This window comes from Dermacentor andersoni, chromosome 4, assembly GCF_023375885.2.
Source record: "Dermacentor andersoni chromosome 4, qqDerAnde1_hic_scaffold, whole genome shotgun sequence".
NCBI lineage: Eukaryota > Metazoa > Arthropoda > Arachnida > Ixodida > Ixodidae > Dermacentor > Dermacentor andersoni.
Window position 1 is genome coordinate 15,230,511 of NC_092817.1, and position 17,888 is coordinate 15,248,398.

The 17,888-nt window shown below is 42.8% G+C and overlaps 1 protein-coding gene across 1 annotated transcript; it reads left to right on the forward strand.

Moving 5' to 3' along the window:
• Positions 1–1,215: 1,215 nt before the first annotated feature.
• LOC126535773 (cytochrome P450 2J2-like) lies at positions 1,216–13,708 on the forward strand. Its single transcript, XM_055073289.2, has 8 exons — positions 1,216–1,464; positions 2,001–2,132; positions 3,381–3,570; positions 5,072–5,373; positions 6,664–6,773; positions 7,597–7,855; positions 8,643–8,833; positions 11,771–13,708. The coding sequence occupies exons 1-8, from the start codon at positions 1,274–1,276 to the stop codon at positions 11,947–11,949; spliced, it is 1,554 nt and encodes a 517-aa protein (XP_054929264.2). The 5' UTR covers positions 1,216–1,273; the 3' UTR covers positions 11,950–13,708.
• The last annotated feature ends 4,180 nt before the right edge of the window (positions 13,709–17,888 follow it).

The window sequence follows — 17,888 nt, forward strand, 5'->3', positions numbered from 1 at the left end:
GATTTTACTGTCCGACTTATGCCTTTTATGCGCACAGTCAATAAAGAAAACGCGGGAAGGTCTCGAAGACTTCATCGTTGCGCACGCAGGGCGAAATAAAGCTGCGCGTTTCTGAACATTGATTCAAGTGATGTTCTTTATTATGTTACAAGTATTAGGTGTCAATATTTTGCTTTTATTTTCATTCATTACTGTGGCCATTATAGGTTGCTCACCTTTTGAGTCGTTCTGAGGTTCGTGATTTTAAGCCTCTAGACATAGTAAACCTATTTCCCTCCGATAATTCGATTGAAAGTGTCTTTCTTCACTTTGTTCTATCCCTTCTGAACACTATTTCGTTTTTACGGAAAAGGGCAACAGCGTTTCACCTAGTAAATCGCATGCTATAGATCCAGTGATCAAGATGATTTTCTCTAGCCGGTCCATTGATATGCCATCCTCTGATATGCGTGGAGCTATCTATATCCTTCAAGCTCCATTAACTTTTCTTTAGTTAGCATCAATTGGGCACACCTACTTAAAGCTGTGTGTGCATGGATCAGACAGGGGTATACGTAGAGTATGGCGCAGTCAGTCCTGAGTAAATGACGTATCTTACATTTTCCTGCCTTCGCCTTTCTGATATAAAGATTTACGACTTGATAAAATTAACCATTCCCGCTCTATTTACCAGAACGAGAGGCCATGTAGGTGTTGGTAGAAGACGAAGGATGTTTGTAATCTACGCAGGAGTGCTGACTATCAAGTACTTTTTTCTACTGCTTTCTAATCAACTGTCTCTAGCTTAACTGATTGAGAGAGACAGACCTCAGTTTGGTCAAGGAGAGTTGAGAAATGGCCCACTATCAGACGTTCCCTTTCGTTTTTGTGGCCACAGTAGACGGACAATGATACCATTTTCTGGTATTTGTTCATGTGTGGAAAGTGTCAAAAACAGTGCGTTTGCTTCGAGGGAGCAGATAAATATACAACTTTCTAGAATGGTGCCTCATACTTCGCGCTGCACTTTGATTTACGGCATCTCGCATCATTTGAAACGTCACATTTCCCGCCTATCACACCTGGTCGTCGACAACAAAAGGGTGTCACAAGTGCTTTTACGCCATTTTTTGACGATGTTGGTGGTGACGAAGCCATTGACCATTAATGCACAACGTTACGTGTTTCTAACTGGTACAAGAATTGGTACACGTGTGCGTGAACACGACCCTTTTCGAAGCACAATATTTTCTTACAGGTCGCCACTGGTGTAAGGTCCTCTTAATCGGCTACCATGTGGTTGTGGATCGCAATTGGAGTGCTCATTACTGTCACTTTGCTCACCACTTTGAGGAATGGTGACAAAGACAAGCGTTTGCCGCCTGGTCCGAGTGGCTTGCCAATACTCGGCTATCTTCCGTTCATCAAGGGACCGTATCACGTTGCTTTCAAACAACTGAGCGAAAAATATGGGCCACTTGTAAGGTGAGCGCCTTCAACTTGACAAAACAGAGCAGCAATGACTGAGTGTAACACTGTGTCGGACGATTCATCGTACTTTGTAATTATTGTCGGCACTGTTACTATTTTAGGATGAAAACGTATCACTTGCATAGACGTGATTTCCGTTTGAATAAGTTTACTCTGTGCTCATTTGTACAGTGATTTTTTTTCGCTTGCGTGAGCATATTGCAGTGTCAGTGTCGTGTATTGCATTACAGGTATAAAGCAAGAAAGGAAAATGAGAAGCTTTATAAGCTCTGAAATGCAGTTCAATTTTCCTAAATTAATCATAAGCTATCTGCTTTTATTGATGACGTAGGACAGTAAACGTTCGTTAGCAATAACGTTTCTTTGTATGTTTTCTTTACTTCTGAATGAAGACGCCATCTAAGAATACAAGCACAACTTTTTCGTCAAGGATGCCACAATTTAACGAGCAGTAAATCTTTCATGAAGCCTCATTTCATTACACAAGGTGCTCTGTTTGATTAGCAGCGCTGATATTTCGGTGTTCGCAGGCTCAGGCTCGGATTCAAGGATGTGGTTGTGCTTAACGACCTTCCTTCAATACGGGAGGCGCTTGCAAATCCTGACGTGCTCTATCGCCCCGACAATTTCATCTTCAGAGAACTTGGATACATTGGTAAGATGTTCCATCAATTTAATGCAATTTAGAGCGCAATTGCCCGTACGCTAGCGCAGCTTCTAGTTAAAAAGTTGTGGCTCGTGTGTCTGAAGCCAGTAATCGTATTTTGATAACATTGCATTTCAGCGCGGAACGGCGTCTTATGGCGTGCTTGTTGATCCAACATCATGAGAACCAACCCCCGCAGACAACATTTGTTTAACATTGTATTAAGGACAAAAGAATTTAACGATGTAGTTCACTGGTCGATTGGGAGTTATTTCACTCTGGAGTGCGGTTGACAAGGCATGTTTGTTTGGCGGATATAGTGCAAGGTTGCAAGTCTCGTCGACAAATATTTGAAGAGCTTTACTCTCAATCTATCAATAAAGCATTGTGTCTAATGTTCGTTTAATAAAGAAGATATGCTTTCTTACTAGTGGAGTACACAAAAGCTGATCCAAGTGGATAAAAGGAACTCATCCCAAAACTTCCCCTTTGCGGAGCACTCACCTAAAGCCATCATCGAAGGGTGGTTATATTCCACGCGAAATGGTAGGAATGGCCAGGGAATGGCCCTTCTAGCCCTCACTCGCGATATCGGAGATTTTAGACCCGATATCCCGATGATTGATGCGATGCTCGATGCGATGTTCGATGCTTCAGCACACGCATTCAGCGCAGCTGCATTTGAATTGTCACCATTAAAAACGAGGGAAGAGAGAGAGAGAAATGGAGAGGGAAATGCCGGGAAGTTAACCAAAGACATGACAGGTTAGCTATCCTACACTTGTGGAGGGCGAAGGGAGAAGAACGGATAAGAAGGAAGGATAAAAATATAAGAGCAAGGAAAGTATAGTAAAATGCATGTATTTAGAGAGTGCCGCTGTGAGACTTAAGTTGCGGCGTGCACTTTGATGAGTAAAAGAATGAAGATGCATACTAATGTTCCCATAATGACCTCATGGGAATATGAATGGCGAGTGCAGTGGTCCCTTTGTGGTACCTCGATCACATTATTTAAATACAAGTTCTTCTGATCTCATATATCATAACTCTGGTGGTGATCAATTCGAACAAAAGAGGGAACGAAATAAAGCAACCATATAAAGATTCGACAGCAAGGACACGCATTCCGAACTGTAAGCAAGGAACGTACGAACGAAACACAAAAGAAGTTGTTTCGAAATTGTGATAAAGCCAAGACGGCTTTCCAGGATGGTGCTTTGAAGTGCCAGCAATGACGGATGTGAACATTTTATTCGTGCATGAGCTGTTGCTGGTTTTGGCAATGGATATTAACCCACCGTGCGCATGTTGATCTGATGGCGGAGTTCTTGAATTTTCTTGATACAGGCATCTTAGCAATGAATGGAGAGCAATGGCAAGTGAATCGGAGATATTGCTTTCATGCATTACGAAACCTTGGCTTTGTGAGTACACCTATGGAGAAACATATTCAGGTGAGTTAATGTCGAATAAGGGAGAAAAATGTCTCGACATTGTGGCTAAGGCGAGATATATATTCGTTAATGGGTGCTAGAGATGTTTGCCTGACCATACGCCTAGAATGCTACTCCTGATGACAAAGGTGATGCATGTAAAGATCCAATCACGTACAATGCACATGAAACAACATGCACGACAAACGAAACAAAACAAAACAAAAACAACAAGCACAAGCACACACGGTAACAAGCAACTAAAGCGTGTGGTTCAGTCCAGTCTCTGACAGGACTAACGGCGACTCTGTTGCACGCGCAGCATTCGCAAAGCTGCTCCAAAGTCTAAGAATGTGTTGCATGTCGAAGGAGCTACCACGTAAACTTTAAGCAGGTTTGAGAACTGCTCTTTTGGGGTCTGAACGCACGTTCAGATGCAAAAAACACGATATAAGTCATTGCACACATTATACCCGCTACACTGCGTTGATCGCGTCAATTGTAGGTTGTAAACCATAGATTGGGCAGGCAACGTTTGAACGAATGCCATGTAGACGAATGGCTAAACTTTCTTCCGGACACACATCACGTTCATAACCTGAGGACATATCAAAATTTAAACTGTGGAAACATCACTAGACAAAAACACAGTTACCATTTCGGTTAGGTATCTAGTAAGGAATTATATGTTTGACTTCCGCCTGGTTCCGCGTGGTTCCGGAACAGCGTAGCCTTCGTTGTATTGGAATTCAACCAAGCGAGATCAACATTACCTTTAGGGGACAAAGCATGTGAGTGCAAAAGAGATAAAGAAAGAAAGAATTCAGAAAAAAAGAAGGAAGAAACGAAATAAGGAAAGGAAGAAATGCTAAGTACAATGAGGGGGAGATGCCTTTCTTTTTTTGAAGTACCACTTATCATTGTGACAATTGTAACGCGTGGCTCACGAAATTCTTCCATTTAATAAATTCATTCTGGTTCCTCTCGTTCACTCAAAATTACCGGTTGAGAGAGCTAAATGCTGAATCATTTTTATTCACTTAATTGAATTGTAAATATGGTTATCTTGGGCATGATTTCTGGCTTTTTTAGGTTTTGCGCAATATATCATTTCCCTATTCACATTCGGATTTGCAATATTCTCTTTCTGAACAAGAACAGGTACTTTACATTGAGGAGAGCTTACTTCTTACCAATACAAGGAATTCATCGTAAGCGCCTTCTTTTCTTTATTGTGTTCTTTGCATTTCGATTCACAAGTTTTCACCGTAATCGGCCACATGTACACTATATTTGTACCCCTTTCTCTGAGATTAGCTGCGATCATTCTCAGACACTGGGGAGGCAGCAGAAAATTGCTTTTATATCCATTGTCTAAGGAGATGGTAAGAAAAGACGCGTAGGAAAACTGCGAACAACTGAAACGGTTGCCAATTAGGCGCAGGAAAGAATGCATAAATGGCCCTTTAAACTTCAAAATCTAAACAAATTTTGACGTGTTTCTCTTTTGACGTGATTACAGGCGGAAGTGCTACATCTGGTCGATCTTCTCTCCCCCGAAAAGGGAAAGCATACTATGGTGGCCCTACATCTTGGGTCAAGCTTGGCCAACGTGATTTCGGCACTGATGTTCGGACAGCGCTTTCACTCTGAAGAACCCGGGGGTCGTTTCCTCGAGCGGCTATCCACCAAACTCATGCATAGCGAAAGCTTCTTCTCATTCATGGACTTCTTTCCAGGGATTCGGGCTTTGCTGGCTACAATCCCTAAGACAAGAGTTTACACTATGAAGTGCGTAATGAAGGAGATGGCACAGCTTGTGAAGTGAGTGTTTTGTTGCTATACATTTAGTATAATCGCCTCATTATAGTGAGGGAGAGAGAGAGAGAGGATGTATAGAAAGGCAGAAAGGTTAACCAGTCGTAGTTAGAGTTGGCGACCCTGCACAGTGTTTATTTATGCCGGCTGGTTTGGACAGGGAAAAGGTGAAACAATTCGTACCTTGGACAAAAAAGAGACCAATACAAAGAACGGTACAGATATGTTACAATAAAACTTTGGTTCGGGAGAGTTCGTTCGTTTTGTAAGTGTACACAGGGCTGCGCGTAAAAAAAAACGTACAAATAAAGAACACGTAAAAGAGTAAGATATACAGGGTGTCGCAGCATACTTTAGTCAGAGTTTAAAAATGTGCAAATGCCACGTAGCTGGACAGAACAAAGGTCTTTGCCATCGCTTGGAGATACTCAAACTATTCTTTTTCATTCCGCCTAAGTAGATATTTAGTCTTAATTAGTCAACTTCTCAGATATTATAATTCGATGAAAAGTATCAATGAGAAAATGGCAGAGGGACATGAAAAACTCCCGATACAGTTTTCTGTTCCTCCATACGTGCCACATATAGAAGTGATTTGCCGAGCATGAAAGAAGAACGCGAACACACGCAAAGAGCTTCGAGCGGCAGTCGCGTGGTAATTTCGCGTGCATGAAGATATATATATATATATATATATATAAACGAGAAGGAAGGGGGTTAACCGAGGAGCCCGATATTTATTAGTCATATCATGAGAAGCCAACAACCACTGACACCAAGGACAACATAGGGGAAATTACTTGTGCTTAATAAATGAAATAAAGAAACGATAAATCACTGGAAATTAAAGAGGATGAAAAAACAACTTGCCGCAGGAGGGAACCGAACCCACAACATTCGCATTTCGCGTGCGATGCTCTACCAATTGAGCTACCGCGGCGCTGTTTCCCCATCCACTTTCTTGGGTATTTTTGCGTACTTGTAGAACTCTGGGAGTGTTAGCCAGCGCCACCACTCACAGACCCTGGCGGCGGACGTGGAACGTCCTTTTTGCCGCAGGCGTCACGAGAACGTGATCTTTTTTCGTGAAGGCAACTGGTCAATAAACCCATATATATATATATATATATATATATATATATATATATATATATATATATATATATATATATATATATATATATTCATAAAATAGTATATTCTTGCTCAAAGATAGCCCCGTTACACAGAGTCAACGTTCGTGTCTTAACATTTCGTATGCGAAGTCTGCATTGGCGTCTTACTTCTTTTTTACAGGGATGAAGTAACAAAGCGGGAGGGAAAATTAAACAAGCACGTCGATGTGGACTTCATTGACGGATACTTAAAGAAGATTCAAGGAGAAAGCACTGATCGTCGTTACACTCGTGAGGAACATTATAGTTGCCCCTGTTAAGTGCAAGAAACGATTCACTTTTCGACTGTCGCTATTCATTGGCACGCTTTCAGTGTGCTTCCAAGAATTACTGAAAGCACCATGTGGCACTGGTCCCCAAAAGTTGTCTAGTTAAGAATTTCACGGAAGCTACATTAGTCCGTTGCCAAATTAGCGATATACATTATCTAGAAGGTTCAAGTAAAGTACGCTAATGTGTCGAGGGCTGGATTGGGAAACGAAAGAATCCCGAAGTAGGGGGGGGAGGCATTTCGTTATATAAGATTCGGAAAGAATCTTTAACTCGTGTAACTACCAGTACATCATATAAGGTGCGCCGAGTTTGGTAACCCGAAATTTTTATTGATGGCCTGGAAACTTAACGCATTGCTCGTAGTAACGTTTCTCATAACAATCGAAGAAGTTTCCAGTTGTGAAAAGCGAAGAAAAGCTATAAATTATGAATTAATTACTATAATAATTAGGTTTTCACACAAATAAACTTTCATTGTAGTTTTTCGTACAAGTACATACTGTAAGACCAGTAATAAAGCGGATCAAGCTGTAACTTTCTTGATGTGAAACAGGGGGCATGACGGGGTTATTGGAGAATCTGCTTTCTTTCTACCGTGCTAGTGGCATAGTATGTGAATGGGGGTGGGAAAGGAGGGTGGGGGTTGAGTCGTGGAGGGAAGGTGCATTCTCTGCATTCAGAGGTGGGATTCAGAGTCGCTGCTATCTTGAAAGATGATCATATTAGACAGTTTGTAACATACCAGTCTATTTCGCGAATAAACCGAATGACTCCACTCCAGTGCAAAACCTTCAAGGAAATGTGGCCAACATCTATGGAGCATCGACAAACCCGGTGCGCAGAACCATCCTGTGGTGTCTGTACATCGCAGCCGCAGATCCGGATGGTCACCAGGCCACTTTGCAACGTGAAATCGACGCCATTGTGGGTCACGAGAGGACGCCGCAATGGGAATACCGGCACCGCATGCCATTGACAATGGCTTTCATACTGGAGACGCTGCGCTGGAAGACTATCTCACCCATCAGCGTGCACAGAGTGTGAGTTCGCGGACAGCTCCATTAGGGGAACAGAGAACAGAACATTTCTAAATCTATTTTAAAGGGGCATTAGCTTTAGTTTAAAAGCTTAGCTTCAGAATATAAAGCGCTTCACGTTGCAGACAAATAACTGCTTGTACTGCGAGTACATGCAATTGTTGCTAAATGTTGCTCTGCATGAAATTGATTGCTTTCTTTCAATAAGCCACGTGCAAGTAAGACGTCGTAGGAATGATAGCATGAATGCTCCCACCAACAGAAGTCAGAACGAAAATTGGACCAAAACGATGATTTTCGAAGTGTGTGAATAGCTGAAACGCGTCACGTATGAGGCGTGTGCCACATCCGGGCTCCTCCCTCGCGCTTTCCCGTGGTCACGTGGCGCCTTCTGGCGGGGCCGCCCAGAAGTCCGTCCATAGCCAGTGTCACACACACCCAAGTTAGCATCAAAGACGTTCACTGGAGAGCGGCGCGTACCCCGTGGCACACGTCCAGTGGCACGTAGCCACGCGGCTGGCTCGCATATTTACACTGCCCTACATTCAGGGTCGGCCCACAAGCTGCACTATATCGGGGATCGACCACTATTTTTGGTGGGATAGTTGGATATTTAGATAACTGGATAGCGGGAAGGAAAACTGGGCTGATTATACGAAGGATGATATTCACATTAAAAGTATGCGAGAAGCAGCTCATAAGCTGTTTACCACGCATGTTCTCTCCCAAGACTTTCATCTGTTCTTGCTGGATTGAGATTATTTGTTTTTGCTACTCTTTTACATCACAGCGCAAATAGGGACACCATCCTGAGTGGGTACCACATTCCCGCTGGTACCTTTGTGGTGCCCAACTTGTGGAGCCTTCACAACGACTCTACTCACTGGCGAAGGCCAGAAATATTTGATCCGGCTCGATTCCTGAATGCTGGCGGTACTGAGGTAGAACAGAAGCCACATGCATTCCTGCCTTTCAGCCTTGGTGAGATGACATTGAGTTTTTATGAAAATGAAACAGCATGTCGTATTCGGATAACAGCGCAGGGCATAAAACTGTCTGCTCTCATTGTAAAAAGAACGAGAGCGAGAGAGAGAGAGAGAGAGAGAGAGTACAAATCGCACCGATACAGCAAAATTTAACACTCACTTATCAAAATGGGTTTCAGGGCGTACGAGATTGGAGGGTGTGGTTTTCATACGAACGTCGTTTGATAGAAGAGCGAACTGTATTCTCTACTCTAGTACAGAGCTTTTTCCTAACATATAAACGCATATGAACTTTTGAAAGAATACACCTTCACTCTACACTGACCTTGTGCCGATGATTTGTGTACTTAAGGCAACAGGGGGGAACATAGACGATCCTTTACTTATTTATTTTTGCACAATGAGAACAGAGCGTACTATGCCGTGCGCTGTTTAAATACTGTAACTAACTTAAGCAATCGCCAGAATTTCAAGTTTCTCTGCAAGCTCCAGTGTGTTACATTCATAACGAAAGCATCAAGCATTTAAGTCCTGGCCACTGTTTTGGTTAGCTCCTTGTTACATTTGTGTGCCCATACTTTATAAATTTCTTCTCCTTCGAACGGCAAAAGGAGTTGGAATAAATGAAGCAACATCACTTTCTACAAAATTTTCTCGGAAATGTACTAAGATGGGACCCTGTGTGTTTGGTAATTGTGCTGCGGCTTAATGGGAGCATTACGGCCAAATTTAAAAGAAATTCCGCAACCAGCATTTCTCTCTCTTACTCCAGTGGCACCACTGTTACTCCGCGCGTACTCAGAACTTCCTTGTAAGTTATGTACTTATTCTTGTTTTGTGTGAATATTTCTTTCGCTTTTGCAGATTCTTTTATTTTCAGCTTTAGTTGCAATAACCTAAGATGGTAGGCAGCACCCGTTTCTCCCATGCCCTCAATCTCTTGTCTCATTTTTGCGCTGTTAGCCATATTACGTCGTACTACCACAAACCCGGCTAACGTTCATTTTCCAGCAGGACTACAAGTTACGGTAGGACAATAAATTTCGGAAAATTTTTTTATTAACAACCATTTATCTACGCAAAGTGAGTGCTGCTTTACAGTGAAAATGTTCTCAGATCCTCTAAGCTCTTTCTTAAACTGCACTATCCCCATATTAAGAACGCAACACTCATAGTCGGCGCCAGTGAGGTTTCGGCAAAGCTACCGTGAGTCTGGACCAGTTAAAGAGACCTTGTGATTTCCGCCAAACGCCGTTGATCAGTTGTAATCCAAGTACAAAGAAAAGAAAACAAAAAGTCCCGATCTGTATAAACCCTTGGTAGTCGCAACAAAGTCACAGCGGTAGCTGTGACGGTGCCGTGTAAAGTTTTATACTTAAGAAAGGTTAGCAAAGCATATGCAGTGCGTCTACCATGCGCACCGTGTCTTTGAAACAACAACAACAACAACAACAACAACAACAACAACAACAACAACAACAACAACAACAACAACAACAACAACAACAACAACAACAACAACAACAACAACAACAACAACAACAACAACAACAACAACAACAACAACAACAACAACAACAACAACAACAACAACAACAACAGGGATCCTTCTACCTTTCAAATTTGTAGGAGCACCACTGTGACCACAGTGTCTCCCTTGAGTGCGACGTATAAATAAATTTTGTTCAAGCTGAATTTTTTCCACAGTGCCCCAACCGTCGCATAGACGTGAATGGTATGCGAAGGGAAATGAAGGTCTCGCCGGCTTGGTTGAGGTTTAGCAAGTTTGGCGGCATCCAGCACTACCGACATTCGAAATTCTTTGCGGGCAGGCGCTGTTTCTTTATACTACTTGTCTGTACATACTGTATATTCAGAAAGAAGGCACATCTTCGTCGAGAAATCCATAGCATTCAGAATCTACAATACAAACTCAGTCATTGAAAGAATGTCATTTTCGAACCACACGCGATTGCAGGTATTCTAAGGAGTGCCAAACATGGTCAACAACGCTCCACCGAAGTGCATTGATATTTTGCCAGCGGTGGTATGCGCTCATTGCGGGAACTCAAAGGCGATGAGCTTTCTTTTGTCCATTCACGGCAAAAGCAGAGCACAAGACCTTCTCTTTCGCGTTGTCTTTCTGCATGCCAGGCTTTCTTTTTTCCTTGAAGCGAACATCCCTAAACCGCGCGTTTGGGGCCCTATGCAAAGCGATTGCTATACGAGGAATGACAACGTCGGTTTACTACGGGTATCGCATGCTCGCCCCTATCCGATGCTCTACTCAACATATCCTGCTGTCAACGTAGAAATAAAATGTAGAAAATTGTGCACCACTCATTGACCTGGGATTAGAACCCAGCACTTGTATACCTTGAGAACCCCGTTCCCCCTGCTATAGCGCGCGAGCCCATCAGCATTCGCTCAGAACCGCTTCTTATACATGCGAGAAGCGTAATGGGTCTCTGAGAACGAAGTAGCTGTGATGTCAGTGAGCGAAGCATTGATCACAGGTGTTTTGAAATAGGCGGTAACGACAATGGCCAAACGAGAGCAGCGTGAGGGTTGGCTTGGCGCGGTAGAGAAAAACGATTATTTGACGGCGTATAAGTATTCATTCGCAATTTATAGCGATGCCGACGACGGGGGTAAGCTTCGCCAAAGCCCACAGATTATACAAGTTAAAGAGCATCGCACGCGTACGCGAAATTCCGGTTATGTGCCGGAACATGGTTACAATTAAACACTTAAAAAATCACGTTGCCAGTATAACAAGCTTAAGCATATATAGTTATACAGCTTATATATAACAACGGGCATTTTGTACCTCTACACTCCTCTCAAATACCCTCTTTCTTTCTCACACAAAAACAATTAAAAAACAACTAGCGCAAGCTCCAGTTACAAAACCAACTCTCTTCTTTTCTAGGCAGGCGTGCGTGCCCTGGTGAGACTCTTGCCTTGACGGAAATATTTCTGTACGTGACAACTTTGCTTCAGAAGTTCCGAGTGCTTCCGGAAGAAGGCAAGCCCGTGTCGCTCGCATCTGGCACGGCACCTAGGGCCACTATCGATCATACACAACGACTACAGTTCGTAGCTCGGTGATCAGCAGCAATGTCTGCGTACGTCTAGGCACAGAATACCCCTATGAAGCTGCTGTCTTTATCTAGCCAATAACACGAACAAGGTTATTAAAAAAAATCAAGTTCAATAAAACATCACAAAGAAAGATATCAACCACGGAAGTAAGATAGTTAAGGGCTTGTTGGTAACCATAGATAATGATAACAAACTGGGTAATCGCGAGATAGAAAGACATATTCCAACATAACTCATCTTCCGACGACTGTCGACGTTAATGCGATTAGCACGTAAGCAATGTTACCACCACACCATATTGCCGAGGACATCCCTATTGAGACTCTGCAGTGGAGATTTTCACTGCTTCGGCTATATGCGCCTGTTTGCGGGATCGGCCCTCTTTGCTATGACACTCGCTCGCAAGGGTCGGCCATAGCCATGGTGACATGCCCACCTGTATGATGACGACACAGTGACGACGATGGAAGGACGCAGAAGAAATGCCGTAAACGTCCATGATGGAACGACGGAGGCGATGTGACGAGGATGGCATGACGACAATACGATGATTATTCTGAAATGAAGACAATGGTATAGCGACGACAACGTTATGATGACAGCATCAGAACAATGGGGCGATGACTGTATCACGACATGGCGTGATACAACCACTGCCATTTTGGCCTCTTTGGAATTTTATAACAAAATACGCACATGGTATAGTTACATACTTATTTTCTTAGCTTGCGAGAAATTTTCCGAAGATTTGTCAAAATTATTGTTCAACTTCATCGTCTTAGCTAAAACGGCAAAAAAAAAAAAAAAAAAAAAACTCCTGCTTTCGATGTCAGTCAGAGGCAGTCGTTCAAAAACCAGTCTGGCAATTTTTCAAAAACGTACTGTGGGTGACAAATTTATCTTCCTGTAGGCCAACAGTATTAGTGGCGTAGATTTATAGAAAAAGAATTTTGACGGAGTGCAATGTGGTAGTTTTAGTTTGATAGGCCCTTGAATTTGTAAAATCGGCAAGTCATTAAAACGCTCTTTTCCACCTTTAGCGAAATAATTTTTCTTCTAGAAGCCGTGCTAAAGTTTCACAAAACGAAGATGGATTCCTTTCTAGAGAGACATTTTCTCACCTGACACCAACATTTTGCTGAACATTAATGACAGTCGGTACCTCCTTGGTTTGTCCTTATCTGAAAACACCCAGCGCACAGTACTTCGGGATCTAAAAGAGCCCTATAGCACTGCTGTTGCGATTTTTAATGAATGTTTCCTGAAGCTGTGCGCCAGGCAACTGGTAAGAACTGTTGCCTGCTTTTTTAACTTTAATATCGCGACAAGCTTTTCTGATTGCCTTGCGTTCTGGCGAGGCTGAAATTGACAGTCGATTTCAGATAATGTTCTACAGCCTGCTTCAAAACTTGACTTCAGTATCGGCCTCGACTGTTTCATAAGATTTCCTCTGTTTAACCTACCCAAAGGTGAGCTTGCGAAGTTTTTATGATAACACGCTTTAACGAGAGCCGCATAAGCTTTTAAAGTTTCAGAGCACACTGTGCATTTTCGTTACTTCATATTTTCACAGTGTTTGGTCTGCTGCCCTGAAATAGAAGACAACGTGGCACTTGTAGTTGTGCTAACGCGGTTCGCATTTGCATAGATACGAGTGTCAACGAAATTTGAACGAAGTGTAATAAATAAATAAATAAATAAATAAATAAATAACTAACTAAATAAATAAATAAATAAATAAATAAATAAATAAATAAATAAATAAGTTATTTAGTAATTAATGGCGTACTAAAAAAATTGACACGAGGCTGCACCAACTTCGAAAACATTCTTCATTAGCAGTCCGGCATGACGCCACTAATATAAATCCCTATTCTGTTCTTTGCGCAGTAAAAGCCATTTGAGCTTAGAAGCTTTCGGATATGCCTTGCGCCGTGACAAGCAAGTTCATGGCACGTAGTAGACGCCTGAGTCCTAATGATGACGCCCCCTTGCGGTGCGCATTATCCGCCTTGGTTAAAGCTATTCATTTGGAAGTGACGATTGTAGTGATCGCCACTCCTATCCGAATTTTCTACGAAGGTAACAAGCTGACTCTTCAGTGGAACATAAAGAGCGTTACTGGCACGTTTCGTTATGGCACAACTGCACTCAGAGTCGGCCCAATTATATACGAGCATAACTTGAAATATAACGTGGATGTAGAATAATAAAAGATACCTTTCACGCGTGCTAGGTTTAGCGCACACGTGAGTCTGAGTTCAAAGCCCTTTGCTCGTAAGAGCTGTTTGTCATCAGCCGCGAGATCCTTTGCCAAGTCCCATATGACGACAGCATGGCGCTGGTTCTTAAGAACAGTTGCGTAAATACTTGTTTGTGAATAAATGTTTTGGGGTCTGAACATGGGGCAGTAACAGAACGCTCTGTCGAAGTTGGCATCACGCGATGTAAGAAAAGCTGGAGAACATGTTATGAACCAGAGTTACATTGCCTTATGTAGCTCACAGCCTTACATATCTCACTGAGTTATTCAGTTTTTTTCCGGATGCGATTGAACATTGGAAGACACGGAAGTTGGGAATGCTTTTGGTATTTGCTATTACAAATACACTTTACATAAATAATTTCAAGAATGTATTGTGGTACCAATTCTATGTGCGTACCACGCTTCTTTTTTGTCCTCCACTTAAGAGACCTCTGTAGAGGCTTGACAGCTGTGAGAAATAACAAAATTGTCAATGAAAGAGGATTCTGGCTGGTTTGCTGACGAATAGGCGCTGACGTTGCGTGCGAGACGACCAGCGAAGACGTGGCCCGCGAAGAGCACCGTATTTATGACTCTGCGCCGAAACAATTTTCAAAGCAGAATATCCATAGCGCGCTCATTGCAACATTTCAGAGCTTGGCGTGTTTTCAGTTAACCCCCTACGTGCATTTGTTCACACACGTATGTGTATAGTTCGCCGACATCACACGTTACGTCAATGGCAAATGTGCATCGGTATCACATGGGCGAGCCATTTTCGTGGCAAAGTGATCTATCTTTAATGCAAGCATAGCTGCGCAGGTCAGGCAGTTAGTTAATACCTGCCCTTTTGAGGTATTTACCTAGTGAACGTACTAAGGGCAACGCGCTAAGGTTTCTGAGGCAGCGCTGAACCGGTACATAAATGTACCGGCAGCTGGGCACAGTGTTGTGGCATGTTATGTGGCAGCACATGCTTTTTATGACTTAATACTTCATTACTGTGACTATGGATTGTCAGGGATCAGCATATGTATATCAGTAATGCTGGGGGATATAAGAAGAAAAACAACGTCTGTGCCGAACACGAATTAAAGAAATAAAAATAATCCTGATAGTGTATGTAACTAGGGTCGAAGCCTCCATCACCAGAGACATCTACTTTTGCTTTCTTCGGCTGCGGTTTGATTACCTCGCAGCAGTGAAGTGCTCCAGATTCATTGCCCGCCAAAGAAAGGTACTTTTGTTGCTGCATACGAGGTAAGAAACCACGTTTGTGCTAGTCCTGCATGGTGCGGCGAGCCGTACTCTGAAAGATCGTCAAGTTCGTCATGCACAGCCGTAAGCGCTTTGTGATCAGAATAGGCATGATAAGGCACCGTTGTTGAAAGCGCCTTTACAGTTTTTCCGTCATGCTTCCGACGGATAGAAGCAAGAAGAGACGCGAACTAAACTTAGATTATAAGAACATCTTGGCGGTCTTTTGGGGCTTTTCTGCTAGGGTGAATATCTTCGAAAAAGAAATATTAAACAAATACTAAAAGCACCTACTCACGCAATGAATTGAGGTTTGACGCTTTAGAAAACGTTGATCGAATTTTAAGGCACCCCGTAGTGGGTCACTACAAATGAATTTTGACCACCTGAGCTTCTTCAACGTGCGCCCCATGGCACACGAGCGTTTTTGCATGCCGCTTCCGTAAGAATGCGGCTCAATTCTACAGCCTCGGGCCCAACAATTATGATTGCGGTGGATAAACCAAACAAGGACACAACGACAGGTCGAACACAAATTACCAACTGCGTTCATAGTCTTTGCCACTTCAGATTTAGCAGTGTGTTCGCGCACACAGAAGGCGAAGAAACACGTTATGTGCGCCGACCTCTTTATGGCACGGGGACATTATTACGTGCGCCGATGTACCTGTGTATTCAAACGCATTGAACTCAGTTGCCAGTTTACATTCGTGCTGTCAATGTCTCCTTGTGTGGTTTTGTTTCATTTAAGATCTCGCGCAGGCCATTCGGCTAGCGTAAAGGAAGATTCATTTCGGGTACAATCAATACATAAGAATTGTGGTGATCATAAGGAAAGTACAATGGAAACAGGCTCGCGTCCGCAGAGCACTCTAGCAGCATTGCGTGCGGCATGACCGAGAAGAAAACGCGGCACAGTGATTCAGTCCGAAACAGTGAGGTTAGTGTCGCTTGCACGAACGACGCGCAGTTGCTGGCTCAACGCTCGGTCGCACGCAACCACAAAATTTTGGTCCAATTCTTTAGCTATGTGTGAAGCGGGGATAGTTGTCAATCGATTATAAGGACTATTACATATAGCGACCCCGTGTGAGAAACCAAAAAGAGCATTATTTTATGTCGCGAACAGAATCTAACCAAAAAATTGATCCCGCTACTTGTTCAATTTGTCATTAGTTCAAGAGACTTACATAGTAATATTTCATTTCATTTATTCATTTATTTTCACCTTAAAGGCCTGGAGGCATTACATAAGGGAGGGCTTTAATCCTTGTAACAATGTTAGAAGAAATGTACAGAACAGTAAAGAAACAACAATAAACAAATACAAGCCAGGAACAATTGTGGAAAAAAAGGAACATCGTGTTAGAGTAATGGTAAGTGGGATCAGTAATTAAGCAGTGTGGTTATTTAACATTTCGCGGAACGTTTTACGGTCAGTGCATGACACGATATCTTCTGGGAGATGGTTTCAGTGGGTTATAGCGTCGGGGAAGAATGAAGTGTTCATGGCAGATGATCGGGTGTTAATGTTTGCTATGGGACGACTGTGGCTAAGCGAGAGGATGACCGTAAGGGTGGATTTAACAGGGAATGCCTGGAGTGCGGATGGTAATAGAAGGTGTGAAGCAAGCAGAGACGAGAGATGATCTGGCGGGAAGCAAGTGATGGTAGTTCAAGTGTACGTTTTAGTGCGGTTATGCTGGTATCACGAGAGTAATTGGAAGTTATAAACCGAGCAGCGCAATTTTGTATTGCTTCTATGTCATAGGTTAGATATGATTGGGAAGGATGCCAGATAGATGACGCATATTCTAACTGCGGACGTATGAATGTTAGATATGCTAGCTTTTTTATTTCTGGTGATGCGCCTTTCAGGTTGCGTTTTAAATATCCAAGGGTGCGTGAAGCATTAGAACAGATGGTGTCAATATGAGTTGCCCATGATAGTGTCGATGTCATGTGAACGCCGAGATATTTGTAAGACGGGGCATAATTGATAGGAGCTGAATGTATTGTGTAGGTGTGACTGGTTAAGCTGTGGTTGCGAGTGAATGACAGAGCTTTGCATTTAGTAAGGTTAAGTGGCATGTACCATTTCTCGCACCATACTGCGATGGAATCGAGATCCTGTTGTAGTGCGGTGATTTCATTCGAGCCTTTGATTGGGGAATATAGGACACAGTCATCCACGAAAAGACGTAATTTATTCTTAATGTTAGCATGTAAGTCATTGATGTAGATGAGGAAAAGTAGAGGCGATAAACCAGCGCCCTGTGGCACACCCGATGTTACGCTGCTAAGAGATGAATTATGGTTATTTGCAGAGGTAAACTGTGTGCGCCCTTTTAAGAAGTGTTCAAGCCAGGTAAGCAAGCTATTTGGGATTCCGATAGATGCGAGTTTTTGAAGTAGGTGATTGTGGGAAACGCGGTCGAATGCT